This window comes from Labrus mixtus, chromosome 7, assembly GCF_963584025.1.
Source record: "Labrus mixtus chromosome 7, fLabMix1.1, whole genome shotgun sequence".
NCBI classification, from domain to species: Eukaryota; Metazoa; Chordata; class Actinopteri; order Labriformes; family Labridae; genus Labrus; species Labrus mixtus.
The window spans coordinates 29,546,309-29,569,694 of record NC_083618.1 but is presented as its reverse complement, the minus strand read 5'-3'; the positions used below and the strand labels follow the sequence as shown (position 1 = coordinate 29,569,694).

General features: G+C 43.1%; 1 protein-coding gene across 2 annotated transcripts in view; it reads left to right on the top strand.

The window, feature by feature from the left end:
* cadpsa (Ca2+-dependent activator protein for secretion a) overlaps nt 1–23,386 on the top strand; it is a 164,542-nt gene that overhangs the window by 129,269 nt on the left and 11,887 nt on the right. For both annotated transcript variants that reach the window (XM_061041507.1, XM_061041508.1), the window contains one exon: nt 2,408–2,515. In XM_061041507.1, the coding sequence (XP_060897490.1) occupies nt 2,408–2,515 (108 nt within the window). The remainder of the gene's footprint in view (nt 1–2,407; nt 2,516–23,386) is intronic.

Here is a 23,386-nt window from a genome sequence, read left to right as displayed (position 1 = left end):
GTGTGTGTGTGTGTGTGTGTGTGTGTGTGTGTGTGTGCACTTTTTTACATGACAAATGAGTACATTTTTAAGATTACACACCTACACTATGAGGAAATTTTTTGTGTGTGTGTGTGTGTGAAAAATGAATGTTCTCCAAGCGTGTCAATGCAGAGGTGAAAAAAACTGCAATCCCTTGATTGGCTCTAAAATCCAGGGAATACCCATTAGGTCCCATATTAAAATGCTAATTTTTACAGCACAAATAAACATGTTTACAGTCTGTTTCAAAAAGCAAATTTAGCATCAACAGTTCATGCCGTTGTTGGTGAAAGTGGGTGATGTTATTTTTAATATCTCATACATTTGTTTTAATGAAGCCTCAGAGTTATTCATACATTTGCATAATTAAGAGCTAGCATTGATTTGACAGAAAGGTGGATACATTATAGTTTTCCAGGAAGCTTTAGGCCCGCCTCTTCTCCTGTTACTGAACCGCCATCTTTCCAAACCGGCTCTAGTCATCGGCATCTTGTCCCTGATTTATGCAAGTGTGTGTGTTTGTTGGTGTTTCTTTTCCATGTACAAATATTTGACCATGCTTTCACATGTTCAGTCAAAAATCCAGATGGTTCTAGTGGTCGGAATTTCCACATCCAATGTCCATTCATTATGCATGTGGCCAGACACCGACAGGCAGCCATGCCTCGTGCCTCGCTCTTTATGCAGTACACATTGTGGCTCCATGTTTTACAACACATGCCCACTCTGCTGTTAGGGTGGCGATGGTGGTGCTGTATGTGTGTGTGTGTGTGTGATTGTGTATATGTGTGTACGCATCAGATCTGTTTTAGCTGCCAACACTTCGGCCCCAGCAACATGCCAAATTTCAAATTAATGGCCTGTCAGTGAATGTGACGAGGCACTGTGTACTCTGGCAGGGGTCGCAGTTTCCAGCACAGCATGCTAATTGTGTCCTTAATGTACAAAATTAGAGTTTCGCTGGTAAGAAAAGACACTCATTTACACGTTTTTAGCCTCAGTGCAGATGTGTTAACCGAGTTTAGGAGTTTTTTGTTTGGCTTGGATCCTTCAGAAAGAGAAACTGAGGTTAAAAGAGTGACTCGTTGAATCTTTAAAATGTTGAGATATGTGGATGAATCTGAAGAGTCTTTAATAAACGCATTGTCCTCAGTGAATATTTTAGATGGCAGGCTTTTCCAACAATCTGCTCTGCCCATCAAACCCGACTGCCTCCAGTGCCCCTGTTCACTTTGCACATGCCCAGACTGTGACGACTGATCCCCGGCCAAGCTCGAACTCTCTGACAGAACAAGAGCTGCCTGAAGAACACAATCGCCCCCCCCCTCCCCCGAGTCTGCAACTTTGTAAATGAAACACTCTTTGGAGACGCAAATGTTCCTTTTTCTCCAAATTATAACCCTTTTTAAAAAAACACAACAACTCAGTTTAAATGATTTCCACTTCATGTGAAATACTCTCGTCAATATTTAGATATATTTATTTGTATTTAAGATGAATCTGTCCGCTGATAAAAACAAACCCGCTGGGGCTACAAGGTGAAAGAGCAGTCGGATGTGTTGCCAAGCAACGGTGGACATTCTTGAACTTTGGTCCAAAGCTATAAGTAAAGGGCTTGTGTCCACAGACGCAGCGTTTTTTGCATTGGCAGTACCAGTTTTCAATACAAAACCAATATACTTCAACGTTTTCAGCGCTCATCATCCTCAGTGCAGCTGTGTTTTTTTTTTTTTTTGTCACTGCGCTCTCAGTTAAAACAAGGTTACATTTTGTGAGCAGTGCCACACGCGTCAAAGTCACTTCTGCCTCATGGACAAATCAAAATCAAAAAGGGGTCGGACTTCTGATATCAGCCATACACTGTAAATATGACTGTAATATCAGCTACCACTGAGCAGGCATTGGAGTCACAGTAACAAAGGCGGTATCAGATGCAAAACTGCTAAATTTCAATGATATGAAAATAATTCAATTGCAGCACTTTTCTTTGTCCTTTCATGAATGGGACCCTTTTTTGTTTTTTTGTGCACCTTCACTTTTTACAATACATTAACTGTAAAACATCAGAGGCGACAGGATGAAGCAGGACTCTGTGTGTTTGTGTGTTTGTGTGTTTGTTTACACCTCATGAATCTTGTGCTTCCACAACACACTGATATTATGCCAGTGCGGGATGTAAGGTGAGGCGGAGTACTGAGACTGAGCATCGCAGTGAAGTCTCTGTTGATTTATCTTACCACCTAAACGCACCCAATGAAACCATCGATTCAATCCACAGATATTGTGTGATATGTTGTAAGCACATAAAATTCAGTTGAAATATTGTGTCTACAGTTTGTTTCCATTTTCTCATTCTGTGTCGTTCTCGTCCCTCTGTCACGTGCAGAAACCGGGGATGGACGTGGCTGACGGTTATGTGACCTTTGTGCGACATTCCCAGGACATGCTGCGGGAGAAGGTCAACGAGGAAGTGTACATAGAGAGATTATTCGATGTAAGTACGCCGCACGTCGTCCTCGACCTCGTCCTCCGTCAGAGTGAGGCTTAGTGATGACAAGGTTTGATTCACTCCACCTGTGATCGTTTGAATGGAGGAAGATTAAAAATCACTTCTATCTGTGATCCAAAGTCAAATGATTACAATCACACACACACACACACACACACACACACACACACACACACACACACACACACACACACACACACACACACACACACACACACACACACACACACACACACACACACACACACACACACACACACACACACACACACACACACACACACACAGCCAATGTCTCAATACTGAGGTGTTCAAAAGTTGGATTTATTTTGTTGTTTTTGTGCCAGGATCTTTTCAACTAGGGAACGTTTTTAAGATGTTGTAAGTGTCGTTAAAGGCTTTATATGCGATTTTTTTGATCCAGCAGATGTCGCCCTTGAGCACCAGCAATGAAACCAAAACAACTCGCGGTGCATTGTTGTGTTAGCATGCTAATGCTAGCGATCTTTATTATGCTCGTATCTTCACACTGCATGTAAATTTACCTGAAATGAGCGTGAGCTAGAAACACAGTTAAGCAGTGAGTACAGTATGTTATTCTTCTTTTCTCTAGTCCCTCAATTAAACAACTTTTATACACGAGGGGAGGAGTCAGCCGGCTGTCCCGGCGATGTAAACAAAGTGAAGATAGGACTCAGAAAACATCACAGACAGTGGGACTCGGGTGTTACACCCATTGTAGACAGTCATGACTCAGAGAGTTATTTTCAGAGGATATATTTGATTTCTACATTTAAGTGTGAAAAATCACATATTAAGACTTTAACAAACTTTTTCCGATGTGTTGAATATCGTTGGATGTTCGGTACTTGGGGGGGTTTATTCTAATGGTGCTGCAGGTAAGTCTCAAACGTTTTCAAATGGAAATACTGATTGAACAACTTCTTCACTGCTTGTGACATCTTGTGAACGTTTGTGTCTTTTTGGGCTCTTTGCGAGTCACTTTGTTAAAACTGTACTGAAGCATCAGTGTCCTTCTTCACAGTAATCAACTAAAGCTGTAATCAACAGTCCCATGACACCGTTTGCCTCCATTACATGCGACGAGGTCGAGCAACACCAAAACAATCAGTAAATCTCTAAGCCTCGCTGCTGAGCCTCCGCTGAGGTCAAACTAGAAGATTTCTCCCCAAAATGTTCTCCACGGCTCGTGCATTGGGAGGAGTTTCATCTTGAGCCGCTTGCTCTCTTCTTCTCTTTAGAACGTCGGACTCATTTCTCCACGTTGATCCTCTCCGCTCCTTTTGTTTATTACTTTGTATCGTCGTGTTTGTGTGCAGTCTGTGGCGATCTGGAGGAGGAGTAATCCTCAGCGGCAGCAACAGTTAATCAACTGCAAAAAGAGGCACAAAAGATCACTTTGTAACATGGCTTAACTCCATGTTTACTCACAGCCACCCACCACACATTCTTTATACGTTTCCTCTTTTCAGGACTTCCAAACAAGCGGCCTCACAAGCTTCTATTTAAAGAACTCGAGTTGTCAGAAAGTAGTGGATTACTCTGAGAAAAGATGGAGCTGGAAAACTCCGTCTTTGTGTCATCAGTGCATCACAAGACAGAAGCTGTTTACAAAACCGCCTGCTGTAGTAGTAGTACGACCTGACGAGGACAAAATGCAGTATGCAGAATGGGAGCAGATGCAAGATCCACTGTATGTCAAGAAACATCTGGATGTCGTAATGATTCAGGAAAAATCTCCAGTGTTCCCACAATGCAAAGCGTCAGGTCAGAGGTCGCAACAACAGACAGCGATGGCCATCGTAACAGGGGAATTAATCGCAATTAGACCAAACAACACAGAGATACCAACAGTTATCTTTTTGGACTCTCAGAATCATGAACATCTAAATGAATCTCTCGTCAGCTTTTTTCAGACTGTTAGTGGACGCTACACTGGAGCGGCGTTTGACGTCAGCAGGGCTGATGTTCACTTCCTCATCCCAAGACCAAAAACCAGCTTAGTATACTGCAGAATAACCACCGACTGGCAGTCAATAATAGGATGTAGTATGGGGGCAGGGGGTGGACGTTCAGAGCTCAGTGGCTCCCTTCTTCTTCTCTTGATTGTCCCTTCTTCAGCAACCACTTTACACTTTAAGATGACTTTAATTTTATTTTATTTCTTAAACTTCCAGGACAATTTATAGAGCTTGTATCGATCTTTTAGGGAGGATGTATCAGACTCTATGTGACTTGCCCCCTTCGGCTGAGTAAAGTCCTGAAGGACACCAAAAACAATGCGTTAAGAAAAGAGTGTGTACAGTAATCTGGAAGATGAGGATAAGACAAAGGGTAATCTTTGATCTCCAAGAGCACAAGATCCAACAAACATGTTTTCTTTCACTCCGAAGTGAGCTGAAATGAAGTCTTGGAAAAAGTCATTAATGCCCATAATCATCTTATCTCTTTTTGTTGTTGGACTTTGGGAAATCACCTGATCCAGAGTTCGGACTAATCCCTCCAACACTTCATTTATCTGTGTTTTTTAGATTCTCAGCTCTACATTTATTCAAACAGCATTAATTAAAATGCTGGATTGTATTTCGTCTGTGCAGCAACGCAGCTTTTTTCTTACAGGAATGTCCCTCCTGATTAATTTGAACCCTTCAGAGTACTCCTCAATTTGAAATTTGGCAGGAAAATATAAACCTTAGCTCCTTGAGTCTGCATGTTATAAACTGCTTTATTGGTTTATTGGTTGATATAATGATCACATGACAGCTGGCTGACTGTGTGTTCAGTTAATGCTGGACTCTCTGCAGACTGAAGGTCCGTATACAGTCGCTCTATCTGCCGCCGCCGTTGTGTTGAATTAAGGCCTTAAGGTGTGAGCCGTCTCCTGTGCTCTCCCTCTCTCTTCCACCTGACAGAAGGCGACAGAGAGGTGTCCGGTGCTCCATGTTTGCTGCTTGTTTTTCTACATCTTGACCCGCTGCTCGGCCATGTATCCTCTCTTCTCTTCCTGCACATTTCTGCCGGGATCTGTCTCACTCCGACTTCTCTTTGTTGTCATTCTGCATCAGTTCTCCCCGCGGCATCACCCAACGCCCATGAAGGTGTCTCTGGCTGCACTCTGCCGCTCTGTTGTGCTTTTCTTGTCACTCCGCTCTTTTTTATTTCCACTCTCCCGCTCTCTTTATGTGTCCTATTTTAACCTTGATCGGGTGTCATTTTCAGTCACAGGGTCAGGTCTGGATTATACTTTTAGCTTCTTTTGGAATAGAAAACTCAATCAATCTTTATCTTTACTTGTATAGCACCAGTTCATAACGAATAATATCTCAAGACACTTTAAAAAAAGAGCATTTCTAGATTGTACGCTTTGCTGTGTTATTTTAAGAGACCCAACATTAATCCACCATGAGCACAGTACTTAGAAAGATTTAGCAAATAAAAGTGGCAAGGCAAAAATAGAGAGAGAAAGAAAGAGACAAGATTATTACCGTTAAAAAAAAAAACCAAAAAAACAATTGTTTTGACCTGTGGCTCTTTGACACAAGCGCACTCAGACAGTCCTTACTATTTGTCTCAGGTATGTCAGTTTTAGTTTTGGATGAGCTTGCTGACTGCAGAAGTTAAAACCTGTACCCCTTCTTTATACAATATCTTATTGGCTATTTTCTTAAACTTTTTACAAAATATAAACTAAACTAAACTAACAAACCAGCATGAAAAAAACTGATTTAAACTCCACTAAAGTTGAAAACAAAAAGGAAAGATGAAATCCAAAACCAGAATAACCTTGGAGATAGAGGGAGAGGGGGAGAGAGAGGGAGAGTAAAAGGGGGAGAGAAAGAGAGAGAGACAGAGAGAGACAGAGAGAAAGGGGGAGAAAAGAGAGAGAGGAACTCTGTGGTCCACGTCTCATGGCAGTCTAAGCCTAAAGCAGTATAACTGGGAGGTGGTCCAAGCCTGAGCGAGCCTTAACTACAAGCTTCATCATGAAGGAAAGTTTGAGCGGTGTCTGCCTCTCTGACTCTGACTGGAAATGATCCAAAGGAGAGGGGCCTGATGACTGAAGGCTATACCTCCCGTACTACTTTTAAAGACTTTAGGTACGACATGCAGGGCCTGCATTCTGGGAGCATTTCTAATTAATGTTGTATTATTGTTTAAGGCTCTGCACATGAAGACGTCAAAGCAAATGGACCAATGCAACTGTTCACGAGCCTCCACAAGTTAGAGTTGTAAGTGTGTGTGTGTGTGTGTGTGTGTGTGTGTGTGTGTGTGTGTGGGAGTGTGGGAGTAGGGTGGGGGTGTCTTCTTCTTAAAATAAGGTCAGGATGGACTCCCCCCTAATCTTTGCTTTGTTAGGCGGCCCCTCCCCTCCCTTGGTGGGCTGCTGACTTAATTTATTTATCTGTTTTGTCCGTTTCCTCTGGTGGGGATTACAAGCCGTGTCCCATACACGCTCACAATGAGGCAGCTCGTTACATAGAAACACCGTCTTATCGCCCGCTGCCTAAGCCGAGCTCCTTCCCTTAAATTGCATTCCACCTCAGTTACACAACATACTGTTGTAGAGTTTGCAATTTATTTCAGTTTCAGTTTATTGTCTAAGCATGGCAGTAAATTTGTTATTCCATTTTAGTTTCATTGGGGTGAGAAGGTTCTTAAGTATTTTTTATCTTTATTTGATGATCTGTATGTATTTCATATTATGTGCTTATTTCTTTATTCTATTCTTTCTCTATACCGGATTGAATCGTATCATAGTATGGTTGACATGTCTAACATATTTATTTCTTACAACTTGTATCTTCCTGCATATACCTTATAGCTCGATGTTTATAGTCAGTAGTAGAGTTGTATTCAAGACCACACCAACCGAGACCAGAGTGATCAAGACAAGACCAAGACCATAAATATCTCTGAAAAATCATGAACTTGTTTGCAGGGGCGTGTCACTCACTTAGACCGCCGTACCCGGGGGATCAAAATCAAAACTACAAATTCTACAATTAATTTAGCAGACACTTTTATCCAAAGCGACGTACATCAGAGAGTAAGTACAACACAAGCAAGGATCTAGAAAAAAAGGGAACAATGTCAGTAAGAGCAAACGATCAGCTTTGAGTCTGATTGGACACACAGGTGCTGACAGGAAGTGACCAGAGGCAAAGCACAACATTGAGGGCAGTTCTTGAGAGCTCTAATCAGTATAGAAACCATCTTATAAGTCGTCGTTATCAAACAAAAACCATCGTCATTACCATCATCATCATCAATAATATGGAGACCATCATCATTAAGTTAGTAGGTATTCATGAAAGAGCTGGGTCTTTAGCTTTTTCTTAAAGGTGCAGAGGGACTAGTCTAGTCAGCGTCTTAGGATGAATTGAAGTTATTTGTTCTTTTAGAAAGCTAGAGCTTTCCTTCTTATTTATTTATATTTATTTATTAGTGGTGGTCTTGACCGGTCTCGATTTAAAATCCGGAGTCCACCCGGTCTGAGATCCAAGACAAGAACGATTCTGAGAAAAGAGCTTCAGATAGTGGTCTCGAGACAGGTCTTGAGACCAAGACCGATTTCGAGTACTACAACACTTGTCGGTAGAAGTGCAGCAGTACCTCTCCAGTTCTGATTTAAAAGTGTTTGTTTTCTAAAATTCACTCGGAAATAATAATGAAACTAAAAATCTGTTAAAACTGAACAATGGGAATGGAAAAGGTGGTAACAACAAAAAACAAACCGCTGCAGAAACAACAAAGTGCTCAGAAAACAATTTTTTGATCCATCAACATATAAACCCGTTATCTTTTAGAAGACCAGAGAGACATTGTATGCTGTTTTGATGACCCGGCAGGGCACATTTCTTTATGCCGTCTGACGAGATTAAATATTTCACTGGGAAATAATATAGAATGAAAGAACATCGGGTGTCTGAATGCGCTAAAAGTCGAGATTATGTTTCAAATCCCATCAACGCTATAAAGTGCTTAAAACGTGTTTCATTTCACACATCTCTGCCAGATCTGAAGAAGAACAGCAGAGTCTGTCTGCTGCCGTCACTACCTGCTGAAGAGAATAGAAATAAGTGACCTTGTTTTTAGTATAATGTCGGGACCAAGCAGCAACCTCCGGGGTTGAAAAATAAAGCCAATGCGGAAATGCAAAATCCTGCAGTACGTCGAGCGTCCACTTGAGGCTGGCTGCAGAAGAACAGGAAGTCACATACACACCACGGGCAAAACAGCATAAATTTACATGTTTACAGCCTGGTTCAAAAACAAAATAGCTATCATCATCAGCTAGCTATTTCTTTAAAACAGTTCGGTTTGATTTATCCATAGTTAGGCGCAGTGGCGATTCTAGAGTCTGTTGGGGCCCTAGGCGAAAATAATTGGGGGCCCCTCCAACCACCATTATGACACCTTCTCTTTCTTTCTGGTTTCACTCCCAGATGGATAAATTCCTCTTCATTTTCCTTCTGTGGTTTAATTGAAATGAAAGAATAATACATGAGATGCTAAGCACGGCAACGAGAGTGAGTGCTTTCAAATGGGGCCCTATTGAAGGAGGTTTCCTACCGTCATTGCAAAATTTGCACATTTTGAGGTAGTGCTGCGGCCTTGGGGGGGCCCTTCCTGGCCTGGGGCCTCAAACAGTTGTGCCTCTGGTTAGGGGCGTAGCTGACATGATTGACAGGTGGGCGCGAGGTTACGGTTCATCAAGAGGCTTAAACCCCGCCTCAGCTCCAGCTCTCAGCCTGTCGTTAGGTTGACTGAAAGTTAGGCTGAGACAGGATTTCCAACATGGCGGCTGCTGCCAATGAGCCTCCGGAGCCCCCCCTGCAGGAACAGATGGCTGACGTCACTCTTAATATTTAGAGTCTAAGGTCGGGACACATGCTCAGTGAAGACACTCTGCATGCGCCTCAAAGTAATTAATGTTTCTTAAGCGTGTTTAGCCTGGTTTTCTTTCCAGAGGAAATAAGCCTGAGGTGTTATTTCATTGTAATTGGGGGGTTATGACATACATCTTCTTTAAGATGCCTTCTTATATCAGCCCCGGTAAGCAGATTATTTCACTATGGCTTTCATAATTTCCAAATATGTGTCAACAGTCCGGACTTGACGCCTGCTCTGACAGCAGACGGGTCCATATGTGGGCGCATAATCTTAAACAAACAACAGTGTCTCAAGACATGAATCATAATCGGAGACATATTAAAAGTGATAATACCCGTGTTCTGACATAGATTGGCGGGTAGGGGGGCTTGTCGAAAGGAAGACCTTTTTAATTGATATTTGACCCATTTTTCTTAGGGTGGGGCGGGGGGGGGGCTTTCAACTGCGTGTTTATGCTCCTCTATGAACGCAGGACGTGTTACCTTTCAGTGTTTAAATCAGATTTACTTTATGCTATTTCACAAACCACAATCCTCGGCACCAATCCAATCACGGCCACGTCTATAATGTGTTTTCTGCTGTATTTAAATTGCTCTGGAGGCAGGTGTTGTGATTAAAATCGTGTGGTAAAGCTCCTGCAAAGAGGTGGCTGTTGTGCAGTAACGTTTGTTTTTTGACCTCTGGACATGTCTATGTTAAATAGATTACATGCGACAACATTTTGAATCTACTTTGAGTTTAACAGCATCACACCCCCCCCCCCCCACTGAGAACAGAACATCTTTGAAAAATATTTTCTAGAATGGGTACATTTCACTTTTGCATTGCAGTGCAAACAGGGAGATTAAAGCAAACTGTGTATTTTTTGGATCAGAGACAGGACGGTGGATAGAGTCAGAAACCGAGAGAGAGAGAGAGAGAGTGGGGAAGGAAACACGGGAAAGGACCCCCGCACCCAGGCCACCCAACCAGAGGACTCCAGTCATCCGTGCGTGCCCCAACCAATAGGCCACTGGCACCCGATCAGTGATTACCCTAGAACACTAAATAACTAACTAAAATTACCAAATAAATAATGGAGCTGGGAGACTTGTTCTTCAGTCCACCCATTTCTGGGACATGTGAGCCTTCTCTACAATTCTACAATTCACTTATCAGACGCTTTTATCCAAAGCAACGTACATCAGAGAGTAAGAACAACACAAGCAAGGATCTAGAAAAAAGGGAACAATGTCAGTAAGAGCAAACGATCAGCTTTGAGTCTGATTGGACACACAGGTGCTGACAGGAAGTGACCACAGGCAAAGCACAACATTGAGGGCAGTTCTTGAGAGCTCTAATCAGTATAGAAACCATCTTATAAGTCGTCGTTATCAAACAAAAACCATCGTCATTACCATCATCATCATCAATAATATGGAGACCATCATCATTAAGTTAGTAGGTATTCATGAAAGAGCTGGGTCTTTAGCTTTTTCTTAAAGGTGCAGAGGGACTCTGCAGATCTCAATTAAAGGCTTAAAGTCTTCCTGCATCACTGTGGGAAATGTTTTACTCTACATCACTTACTTCACACGTGCCTGTTGTAAAAAAAAAAAAAAACAGGGATGGGAGCAGGGAAACATGCTAGCTACCATACGGTATTCAAGCTCTCAGTGTACGATGATCATTGTGAAGTACAGACCCACAGCCTATACGAGTCACGCTGCACAATGTTGTCTTTAATCAAACCAGAACTCCACAAAGTTTATTTTCTTAGCAGTACACCACCTTTCTTTAAATGCAGGATTATGACCAGATGAAGGAGAAAAGCTGTTGAACAGTGGTGTCGTAAAAAAAGTAGTCTTTGTATCCCAGCATGTTTTGAGCAATGGAGCGGCCGCTTGCGATACACAATGAATGGCGGGTAAATGTTCTATTACATCAGGTGGCATGCTGTGGTTGAGGGTGGCGTGCTGTGGTTGAGGGTGGCGTGCTGTGGTTGAGGGTGCAGTCATGACGCTGCTTGTCTCTGCATTTTAATCTGGTATACTGTTGGCACTGGAAACTGCAATCAACTTTTTAATGTTTCTTTTTTTTCTGTTGCTTTGAATAAATTCAGACTAACTGAAATACAATGATCATTACTGATGACGGTAAATAAGCTAACTGTGATTGCATCTCTCACTAATAACTTGTGAGTCCTGCAAAACTTCCTTTTTCTTTTCACTGCATATACAGGATTTTGCATTATCACTGACCGTGTTTTTGATTTGCATTTTATCTGAGTATGTCCCATATTAACTCTCAGAGCTATATTTTGGACACCTTTCATATTATGCATGAAGACAGTTTGTAGCTCCTGCTCTAGTTGGTCAGTTTTTAAGATAAGAATCGATGTATGCACGTTTTTGTGTATGTGGTTTGGAAATAGGCAGAATTTAATTTGGGCCCTCTGCACCCTCCCTCCCCCTCCCCTCCCCTCCGTGGTTTAGTCTTGAAAGAGGGGCTGAAGAGGCTCGGATTAAGACAGATGTGCTTAAATGATACTGAAGGGGGGGGGGGGACTTAGTGCGGCACAGACTGGGGATCATTGATTAAAAAAAGCCATGTCTTTAGCCTGAGCCAAATCCAGCCTGCACTGATACACCACACCATCCTGCCCCGTGATGAACCAACATGTCGGCCAGGAGCGGGGAATAAGAGAGCAGGGGAGACAGAGATGGTGCTCCAGAGCCAGAGGAGCTTGGAGCCACATCCCCCCCCCCCCCTTTCCCCATCCCTCCCACCCTTGGCTGGAGTTGCAGATACTGGGATTACACAGGTCAATTATACACTTAATCTGCCTTTGCCCGGAGGGGATTAGAAGTGCGGCTCATTGATTGATTTGAAGTATTTCCGTTGACCTTGGGTAGTTATCAGATTCCCAAGCGTGGCGAAATTGCACTTCTGTGTGACGAAAGTTAAAGCGCTTTTTAATCGCTGCTTCTGCTGCTTGCTTGCCGTCTCGCTCCGCTCACCAACTGCCGCACGGCTGTGACGGAGCAGAGCCAGGGGCAGAGGTCAGATCGAGCGGCAGATTGGTGGAGTTTGTACTCTGTGTGCTTCGGTCCCGGTGGGTGGTGTTTGTGCGGACGGCGGTGACAGAGTAGAATACCAGCAGTGATGGAGCCGCCCGCAATACCACTTGGCTGTCTGGGGGACGCCTTCACCACTTTGCAGGCTCTGGTCATGAACTGCCCGTCGGCCCCAGCAGCCACGCCAAGTGAACAATTTAATCAACACTGAGCTCGGGCGGCACGCAAACTTAACTCCCCTCAGCATGTCAGATGTCTCATTCTGTCTCAGATGAGGGCTTCAACCAGAGGAGAGAATTAAGAGGACAAGTCGCCTTATGAAAATGTGAAGCTTAAATAAAGAGAAAGTGAAAATGAAAATCACAAATTTGGGAAAATACTGATAAATTTATGATCCCAAGAAACGAGTAAAACATATGATAGAGGGTTTTTAAGAATAAGAAATGTGTTTCATTTCAGTCATGGATTTTTTCATCAGTTCATCTTAACATTTACATTTTGATCAAATCAAAAAGTGTATTTATTCAAGGCTGGTTCATATTAATAAAATAAGTGATGATAATAACTGTAGTTGAGGAATTTTGCTCTTTTAGTAAAATCATGCATTTTTTTTTTTTTAAATTCAAGGGTGAGGACAAGTGATTTGCTTAGAATATTTTTTTGGGTGTGTTGTTGATATCATGAGAGCGACATGCTCTGTGAGTAAAAACTTAAGACAGAGCAGGTAGTAGGGGGGGATTTGTGGAGCCATTAGCGGCCTCAATCCAATCTCAAAGGCACTCAGTGTATTAAAATGATTTTTGGGGGGCTGTGGCTCAGTTGGTAGAGTCATCGCCTTTCAACCAAAAGATCGAGGGTTCGATCCCCAGCTGGGTAACATGTCCGATGTGTCTTTGGGCAAGACACTCAACCCCGCATTGCTCCCGCTGCTTCGGTGGCGGTGTATGACTGTATTAGTGTTGTACTTACTCTCTGATGTACGTCGTTTTGGATAAAAGCGTCTGCTAAGTGAATTGTAACATTGTAATGGTTAGTGTGCGCCCCAAGTGCGTGCGGCCAGGGTTCGAATCCGACCTGTGTCTCTTTTTCCTGCATGTCATTCCCCCCTCTCTCTGACAGATTTCTGACTCTATCCACTGTCCCATTCTAAAAGCCCCAAAATGAACCTTCAAAAAAAAGATATAAAACATGATCTCATCTTTTAGATTTAATGTCAAGTTAATTTTTAGTTTTTGAAACATTGCAAAATCAGATGTCATGAGTTTTTAATTTAAAATGTTCTGATACCCATCAAGAAAACTCTCATTAACCAACATTATGTCTCAGGTATATCTGTAGGAACGGCTCTCTTTGGTTCCTTTCAACAACAACAACACGCTGTGGTGTCATCTTGTTGTTCATGTCGGGCTCTAATCTCTTTAAAGGTTGACGTCAAATAACTGTAAAAAGGATTACCCGACCAATAAGGAGGGGAAAATAATAATAGGTTCTAACGGTACAGGTCACAGTAATAAAAAAATAAAAAAAAGGCCAGCCGGGCGGGATACGTTACATGGACCGTGTGTGACTGTTCAAAACGCGCTCTGAAAAGGTTTCACTTCCGTTTAATGAAGTCCGTAAGCAGCTTAGAGTCCGTGATAATTACTGAGAGAGAGAGAGAGAGCATTTTGTTGTCCCCCCGCGCTTCATTTCTTTGGGCTCTAAATCCTCTGTCAGCATTCCCAGTATGCCGTGTTGCCGGGAGGAAACGCTAAAGGACACTAAAGCCACAATCATCCCGTAAGGAGAGGAGGGGAAATACAAGTTTAATGGAGACTTCTCCTTTTGTCGGGGTCCTGCTGGTTTTTATTGATGAGGGGCCGGCGGGGTGAATTGATTGAGGACACACATGTCATCTCTCAGGTCTCTATCACCCTTTCACAGCCCCCCCCCCCCCCCCCCCCCCCCCGCCCCCAAACCCCTCTCTTTCCCTCCGCCTGGTTAAAAAAAAAAAAGGGAGGTACGGTGGCATTTGTTTGATTAACTTGTCTGACAAAAGTGACAGCTGCTCACGGGCGTATGTGGATGAGTGGCCCAGTGCCGCTCCCTCTTTGTACATCTGTCAGAGCCGGAGCAGGGCGAGCGGGGTTGAAAAGAGACAAATTGGACCCAAAAAGAAGGCCATTCACCTTCCCCGGACCCCCCTCTGGCGCTCCGCCCCTCCGCCCCATTCAGGTGCTCGGCGGGACCCTCAAGTGCTTGCTGGCTTATTCCATTTTCGCTCCCCCTATAGAGTTCCCTGAGCCCAAAAGTGTTTTAGCCCTCTTTTTTTTCCTTCCCTCAATCCACCCCTAAGCGGCTCTTTGTAAGGAGAATGGCTCACTTTTCTCAGGGCCTGAAGCTGGCGGCTTTTTTTTCTCCTCCTTTTATTGTCCACCGCAGAGCTTTTCTGTCGCTCTTTGTATGTTTACTCAATGACTGGTTCTCTGACCGTAATTCCAACTGTTTGGTTCCTCACAACATGGCCCCCCCTACTCCCCTCCACTCACTGCCCGCCCCCCCCCCCCCCCCCCCCCGAATACACACCCATCCCTTCTCTGCACCAGCGTGTTTTTATAAAGTTGCCTCTTATTTTAGTCCGTTGAGCTGACACTCTCCAAGAAGGAGATGGCTGTTTTTTTTTTTTGTAAGAGACCCTGAAAAGAAACCAAGACGTGAGATAAACATTTACCTCTTCTCCTGCGATGCTACGCCTGGAGGAAAGGCTGGCCATCCTGGTTCTTATAGCACTCCTTTCTGTGAAGCAGCTGCCCTCGCCTGAAATGCCCACTGAACCCCGTTTTTTGTGGCCTGTGCCAGCTGTGCTCAGGCGGCGGTCAATGGTCAGCCGCGGTTTTCGCCTTTTGTGTCACCGGCACAATCAAAACAGTTTGAGACCTGTGAGCTTGTTGAGCTCCAGAACTTTACTTTCAGGGCCCTTCTGCTTCTTCTTCCTCCTCCTCCTCCTCTAACGAACCCACTCCTTGAATGAAAAGACAAAAACAGAGAGAGAGAGAGAGAGAGAGAGAGAGAGAGAGTCAGAGGATGACTAGATCTTGTGCAAGACGCTGAGCCCCATTGAGTTTTGGTGAAAAGCCTCTTTCTTGTGCGTCAACTCTGAGGCGATACTTTTGAAAACATGTTTATGTGTCGAACCCTTCACGCTCATGTCTGAAGAGGCAAAATATCATACAGTACATACATTCCCATACAGTCTGCTTCCAAGCTTTTAAAATAAACCAAACAATACACACAGTGTCAGGGTCTAACATAAATGTCAAGCAGTGACATGCTTTCTTTAAATTGTCCTGAACTGTTCTGGACGTTAACACTTGATTTCATCTTTTAGTCGAAACATAAGAACAACATATTTATCTCCTACAGTGCCGATTCTAAAGTCTGTTGCGGCCCCTCGGCAAAAATACATACAACCAGCATTCAAGCAGGGCAACAAGAGTGAGTGTTGTCAGATGGGGCCCCCAATGGGCAAAATCTGCACATTATGGGCCACTGCTATGGGGGCCCCTACTGGTCCAGGGCTGCCGTGCCCGTTGACAAGGCGCCCTCCTCTGCTCTCCAAAACATTGTGAATATTTTTGGTTCGTAGTGTTTCTGTGAACCTTTTCTGTGAAGTCTGTCGCTGACCGCTTGTGTCCTAAAAAAAAAGTTCCCCCCTGTTCTTAATTCTTGCTCATCCATTAGGACTGTTGATATTTGAGCATTTCAAGCTTTTAGGGCGCGCTCACACTAGGCCCAGTTTCCCCGTATATACCATGCTTTAGCAACGATTGGGACAAAACATGTACATGACAATATATCCTCATCCTGACTCGTGCAATGCAATTATCAAATCTCTGGTGCCAAAGTTTTACATTTTAGAATTCATGACCTCTAACACAGATTTTCACTAATGGCATGAATGAGGGTAACATGAACACAAGGTGACAGGGCAGAATTGATATCATTGTTTTGGATGTCCATTGCAATCAATCTTTATTTGTATAGCACCATTTAGAACAAATGTTATCTGAAGACATGTTACAAAAAGAGCTTTTTGTATTCCTTACAAAGACACATGAGCCACTAAGAGCACAGCACTTGGCAAATGTTAGCAGAGTTACAGTCTTACAGGCAGAAACCCCAAAGTAGAACCAGACTCATGTTGAACAACCTGCTGCTACTGCATCTGGTTTCCCATTGTGACATTAATTTAGCCCCTTAAGATAAGCCAATATGTGACATATGAAGGAGTCAAGTTGAAGTTACTGTACAACTCCACTGTAAGAATTAGGCTGAAACACCCACATCCATAACTCTGCATAACTGCATTTTTAATTTTCAGCTTAATCCAAAAATGCGGAAAAAATATGAGTCAGAGCAGAATTTGAAATGACTGCTTTTATGTTGCAGCAAGAAAACTACATGTGGTCATCAGGATTTCGGATGATGCACACATTAGTGCAGGGTTATCATATGCTTAATGTAACCATGTCTATCTGGGAGTACCCATTTGTTTCTGTTGAGAATATTTACATTAACATCCAGACTTCAACACCAGCCCTGAGTTTTTAAAAATGCTCATTATGGAGCGAAGATCAGGGAGTAAAAAGCTTCATTCATTCATGTTAGTGTAGACATGGCCTCGAGGGATGACATCATCCAGTACAAGATGCTGAGTCCCATTATGCCCCTGTGAAAAGGCCCATTTGTTCTCTGAGGGTCAAGCTTAGTCCTGCTGTAAGGTGACAAGGTAAGTTTGAGAGCTTGGAGGGACCGGGGGGGGGGGGGGGGGGCGTAGTGGTTTTGGTGCGGAGATTTGGGGCAGGGGGGAGGATTCTCCTAACCCACTGGGTGAGTTACTATGGTAATTGAGTGTGGCCACCAATGGGCCCCCACTGCTGAGCTGGTCAGTGGGACTAGAATGGGCCAGCGGTGGGCTCTGAAAGGAAGAGCAGGTAGGATTAGACGAGCCCTTTGTGCAAAGTGCATAATGTCTTGCAGTCAGATTTAAAGGCCCCCCTGAACTACACCAGCCTTATCCCTATTTGCCTCCTTGCTTGTGTGTGTGTGTGTGTGTGTGTGTGTGTGTGTGTGTGTATATTTGGACTGTGTGTGCTTTCAGTGTAAGCCTGTGTGTTTGAAAGAAAAAGTAGTGTAGCTTTATGGCACTCAGCGGCTTTCCCTCTCCTTCATAAGGAAGCCTGTCACTTGGTATTAGTGTTGCCGCACCAGCAATCATCATTCCATGCCTCCTGCTAATTGCAGACACAGCTGGGTCCCAGCAGGACATGCTCTCCCTCTCTCTCTCTCTCTGACACACACACACACACACACACACACACACACACACACACACACACACACACACACACACACACAGCTTACATACACAGCCTTAGTGTAGCAATGACAATACAGACTTTTAATCTCTTCTGCATTGAGTTGAGGCTCAGACATCCACACCAAGTGGTCAGCTAAGTGGTTGATCGTGAACAAGAGGATTCAATTCAATAGCTATCACTTCTGATTATCTTTCTCATGGTAAATTCAACTGTCAATGTGATAATGCATTAGTGTGGAATATGGGCATTCAAGCACCCTGCAGTGGGAGTAGATCATTTTAATGCAACATGTTTAACTTATCTGCAAGTTATGACAAAAATGATGTGAAACTTCTTGCCCTTACTATCTGATCATTAAGGAAACATGTTGAAGTGCTGGCTTCTCTGACAACAATGCAGCAGCCAGTATGTCCTCCTTCTAACTTTAGATTCTGCTCCTGAATGCTCTGGATTTGTTTGGACCAGAGAAGGTAGGCGCTTTTAAGGCCGTTTTGGACGCCCCTCGGTTTGCCAGATATGAGAGCAGTTATCAGGTCAACAGGTGTTGCAGTGATGGAAGCGGGTCAAGAGAAGTGGTTCAGATAGAAGTGATTGTACCCGACCTAAAAAGCCTCTGCATGTTTCTAATAAGCTCCACGAGCAGAAACGTGCTCAAACTAGGATCAATATTGGAGATGCTTTTGAAAAATGGAGAGAGGTTAGAACACAGAAAGGTTTACAGACCCATGCAGAGCTGGATAAACACTGAAGCTTCAGGTAGATGTAAGTAGAGGTTGTCAGAACAGTGCTTTACACTAGAAGAATACAAACAAGATTCAACAAAAAACAAAAAAGTAGTCTAATATCAGCTACTGGCACATTTAGTATTTATTTGTTTGTATTCGGACTTTTGTTATTTATTTTTGTTTGTTGACATTTAGTTAGTGGCCTTAAAGGCGTGCTGAATCAGCTTTTTGACGGTCTTAATTGAGAGCTCCTGCAAAATATTCATGGCCATTTGTATAACAAATGATGTACAGGTAATTTCACAATGATCAAAATGCCGTTGTGTTAAACTAATAAACAATGAACATTTAATTGCCATGTCTCCTCTGTGAGGTTAATCCTGTATCAATCAACAACATGTCATGTAGCTGTTATTGTCTTTTCATGTACTAGGTTTGAAAAGACATTGTGTTTTTCTTTTGATATTAATATGAGGAATAACACAACAGCCTGAGCATCCTTTCATTGCATTGGATAATAAAAAAACTCCTTAGAAACTGAAGCAGATTTAAGGTTGAAACTTTGCCCTAGTTGAAACATTTATTGACGAGGCAAAACATTTCAAGCAGAACAAGCAGGTGTTTGCATTTATCCCCATCATTTAGGACAATGAGGCCTGAAACGTGGCTGATTCCTCTGCTCACAGTGAGTTGAGGATTAGCCAAGGTTTACTACTGTATAGCTTCAGAGTCATTAGCATGCTAATAGGTTAGTTCATTAGACACTGCTATTTTCTGTGAGTGTGGGAGGTAATGTGGTCAACCATCGAATACACAACCTGCACATCCACTTATACGTTTCTGGACTTCTAATGACTATCATTAACCATAGTGTTAATCCTCTTGAGTATATCTACCAATTAATAAGCGTTACCTTTACCCCGACCAAAACCAAGATCTTCTGCACCCTCGTTCGTATATCTTACAGCTGCACTCACGTTCTTATTTTGACCCTACATGAATGAAAAACTGAAAACAAGCAGAGAAGCAGAAACTCACCATGAAGTGTCCTTGTTGTGACTAATCTTTAGATATGATAAGATGAAACTTAACTTTTCCATTTCATTTCAAACCATCGAGTCAAAGGATAAATCGATGACATAAACCCAGCGGTCAAAGACCAACGTCATGGTGGCGTCACAACATCCCTGCAGAAAAACTGATCTGGCCATTTTAACCATCTGATTCTTCTGAATGTGATGAGAATTCTGGTTTTATGTCTCTCTTTTTAAATGACTGTGGTGAGACCTTGCAAGTTTAAGATAGGCCTACTTGTGACTTTATTTCTTTGCAAGTCCAAAATAGTACTTGGGGGTTGGAGGTTGGGAGGGGGGGAAGCGGCATACAACCACATGCTGGTTAATGAAGATTTAGTCTTTGTACCAAATAATAACTGAAGAATGCTACAACACTAAATCTGTACATCGATACCACTCGTCTGTACATTAAAGCCTAAGTCCACTTTAAAGCTTTAATTTGACCCAATTAAATATATTTAATTCCTAACTCAAACAAATGAAATTAAACAGAATAAGAAAATGATCAAGCAGATCGTTGCACATGTCAGAACAAGCAATAAACGAGACGGTAATCTGACAAGTACAATCCAATGTCAACTTTTTTGTGCTTTTTAAAGCTGTCAGCCTTAATCCTTCATAACAGGTACTATGGTTTCACAGTGCTCTTAATTTTTGAAAGCACAAACAAACGCACCCATGCTTGAACACACACACACAGGAGCAGCAGTAGAGGCAGAAAGAGGCAGAGTCCCAGGTTGCTTGTAATCCCCGTGTACCCCCTGCGGTGAGGTGAGGCCCCTCCTCAGCTCCAACATTCCTGGCTCTCAGCAGCACAAAAGCTCCTGAGCCGCCGCACAAAAGAGGGCCTCTGACCTAACAAATCAGTTGGCTTTTTGGGGGTTTTGTGCTAGTGTGTGTTTGTGTGTGTGTGTAAATATGCTTTTCTTATTAGCCCCTGTTACTCCAATGCAATTTAAAAGCATCTTTATCCTACCTTTAATCAAGATCAGGGCCTGTTTACAGCATGCAGAGGTACTCACAGGTTTATTAATATACAGTTTCAATCACTCAGGTAAACAATCGGTGCTTTCACACTTGCACAAAACTCCTGAAAACCCCCTGATATTTTCCCATGTGACATGTGTCAACGCAAACAGATACAGGTTTCACTCTGACTTTTTACCTGCCAGCCCCCTTACAATTGTTTTCCATGTGAAGCTCGGCCTGAGAACACAGCAGGAAATATTCATGAAAATTCAAGTGAGCGTGAGGGGTTGGTGACGTCTATATCTTGCAATTGGCAAATGACAATAGACTGTGTGCATGTGACCATTGCGATCTCAATGCACATAATGAAACAGCTTTATTCATCTTATCTACTATTTTGTTGGTATTGTGATTCTGTCTAATTCAAGGTAGCATTGATATGAAGGCAAAACATTCTCATTATTGCTTCTTATAGCGGACTCTGTTGCATCGTCTGTTGTTCTTTTTACGTCATGGCCCGTCCTGTCCGACAGGAATAGTCTCCAACTGTGAGGTGCATGTGTGAACAACCAACTCAGGAAGATTTCAGGAGAAGTCTAGAAGAAGAAATTTGCAGGAGTGCATCAGTGAAAACGGCCAATGAAAGCGGTAAAAGCAATGTTGACACACTGCTCATGAAATCTTGCTCCGAGCTATAATGACGGTTTCTGCCTTCAAATCAATTCTACATGTAATTGGACTTATTCACAGTACAAGAACAAACTTGCAAGTAGGAAATAGTAGTGGCTCCACTATGCGCACGGGTCACGTATATGTCATCACCCTGCTGCCCTGTGAAAAAAAAACATTCCCTCATATTTCCTGCTGCGTTCACACATCGACTCACGCCGAACATTTTGGGAAATTTGGAGGAGTTTTGTGCTTGTGTGAAAACACCAATTATCGGTTCAGTCTAAGTTGCCACTTATTGATCCATATGTAAGGCTGGCAAATCTCAACACAGTTGCACAGAAGCAATGCCTGCAACTAGAGTGGTTTTGGTTGGTCTTATAGACTCAACAGAGTATAAAGATGAGGAAACATTAACAGAAATGCACCATTCTTCATCCTAACTTTGCGTTGAGTGTAGTCCTTAAAGGGGCATTTGTATAGTATGCGATTATTATAATTATAAAGTAATTATTATAATTACTTTTAAATTCTATTGAAGCTTTCTGCTTATTATTTACAGCAGTGCCCTCAGAGTAAAATGAAAGACGTCTCCTGTGTCTTTTGCCCCTCTGATGTAAAAAGGCCAGTTCCCACTGATTACGCCAACAGTAAATATATGCAAAAGGGTCACAAAAGAGGTGAGTGAGTAGGTGGATGGGGAGGGGGAGTGGGGAGGAGAGGTGTGCCACTTTTTGCATCAAATCCTGCTGGTGGCAGCTCCCAACCCCTGCTGGGCTCCATGTGAAGACTTGGGTGTGAACGCTGGCTTCAAGGCGAGGTTTGTGTGTGTAAGTGTGTCGATGGGTGGGGGTGGTTCTAGTGGGATGGGTGGGTTGGTGTCAGATGGGGGCAGGAGGTCGTACTGTCTCCCAGCTCTCGCTCGAAGGGGGATGGAATGGCAGATGTATATTTCTGTATGTGGGAGTGTGTGTGTGTGTGTGTGTTTGTGTGTGGTGTTCCGCAGGGCGTGCATGTCGCCTGTGTATAGGTAGGGGTTCATCAGCGTGTCAGGAGGTGGCAAAACACACAAATGGGAGCACGCACACACACAGGCAGATAACCCGGTCGAAGGGATGGGAGCATTTCCTTCAGATGGAACTCGTTAGAATGTCACAGATTTGATCTCTGTCTTGTTACGGCATTATGTATTCAGAGCCATATTACGCTCGTTTTGGCTGTTAGCGAGCGCTAGCCCCCTGCTGATCCCCAAGCAGCCCTAAAAAAAGAGAGCTCGGATGAATTGGTCGGTTCTGATGAATTTCTTTTGTTAGTTCCTGCCAAGCGGAACAAAGCAAGAGGGGCCATCACTGTTCTTTTGACGAGCCCCATCACACGTCAATGTGGCTTTAAACTATGTGAACGCTACAACGTCTTAATCCAGCCCTGAAGGACAGCAACCGCGTGCCAGGGTTTGAAGAGAAACTGCAGCTTTTGCACGATGCTATGTGGAAGTAGACGGAGTTGAGGAGCTTTGAAAGTTGTGAGTCAGAGAAGGGGAAAATATCAAAACAGAAATGGTGTAAAGAGTACCATTTGGAAGGGAAGAAGGTAGAGTCTGGGCACACAAAAAAACAGCCTTCCTGTTAGGAGTGTAAGTGGGTCAGTAGAAAAAAACTTGGTGAAACAGAGCAGAAAATACGAGGAAAAAAAAGTATGAAAAGCCATGACTATGTTGGCGATTGTGTCCTATAATTTCTATAAAATCCAACAAGACCGCACACTCCACTCAGAAGCCTTAAGACCCGTGTGGAGAAGTTGGAGAAACTATGGTGGAAGTCTTTTCAGTCATTCTTCAGACAACTAGGTTTGGATGTTTTGTGTAATCTATGAATGTCTCTATGGAATTACTATTGTTTTTTTCACAATTTTCACAATTAAATGTCAGGAACTCTTTCTGAATGAAATAATATTCAAACAAAACATCATACATGTTAGTTCATTTTAGCAACGACCATCAACAGCTTGTACAGCAACCACTCATCTAGGTCAACTTTAAGTCTTATAGTTGGTAACTTAGCGATGTGTTGCCATGATGACATCAAAT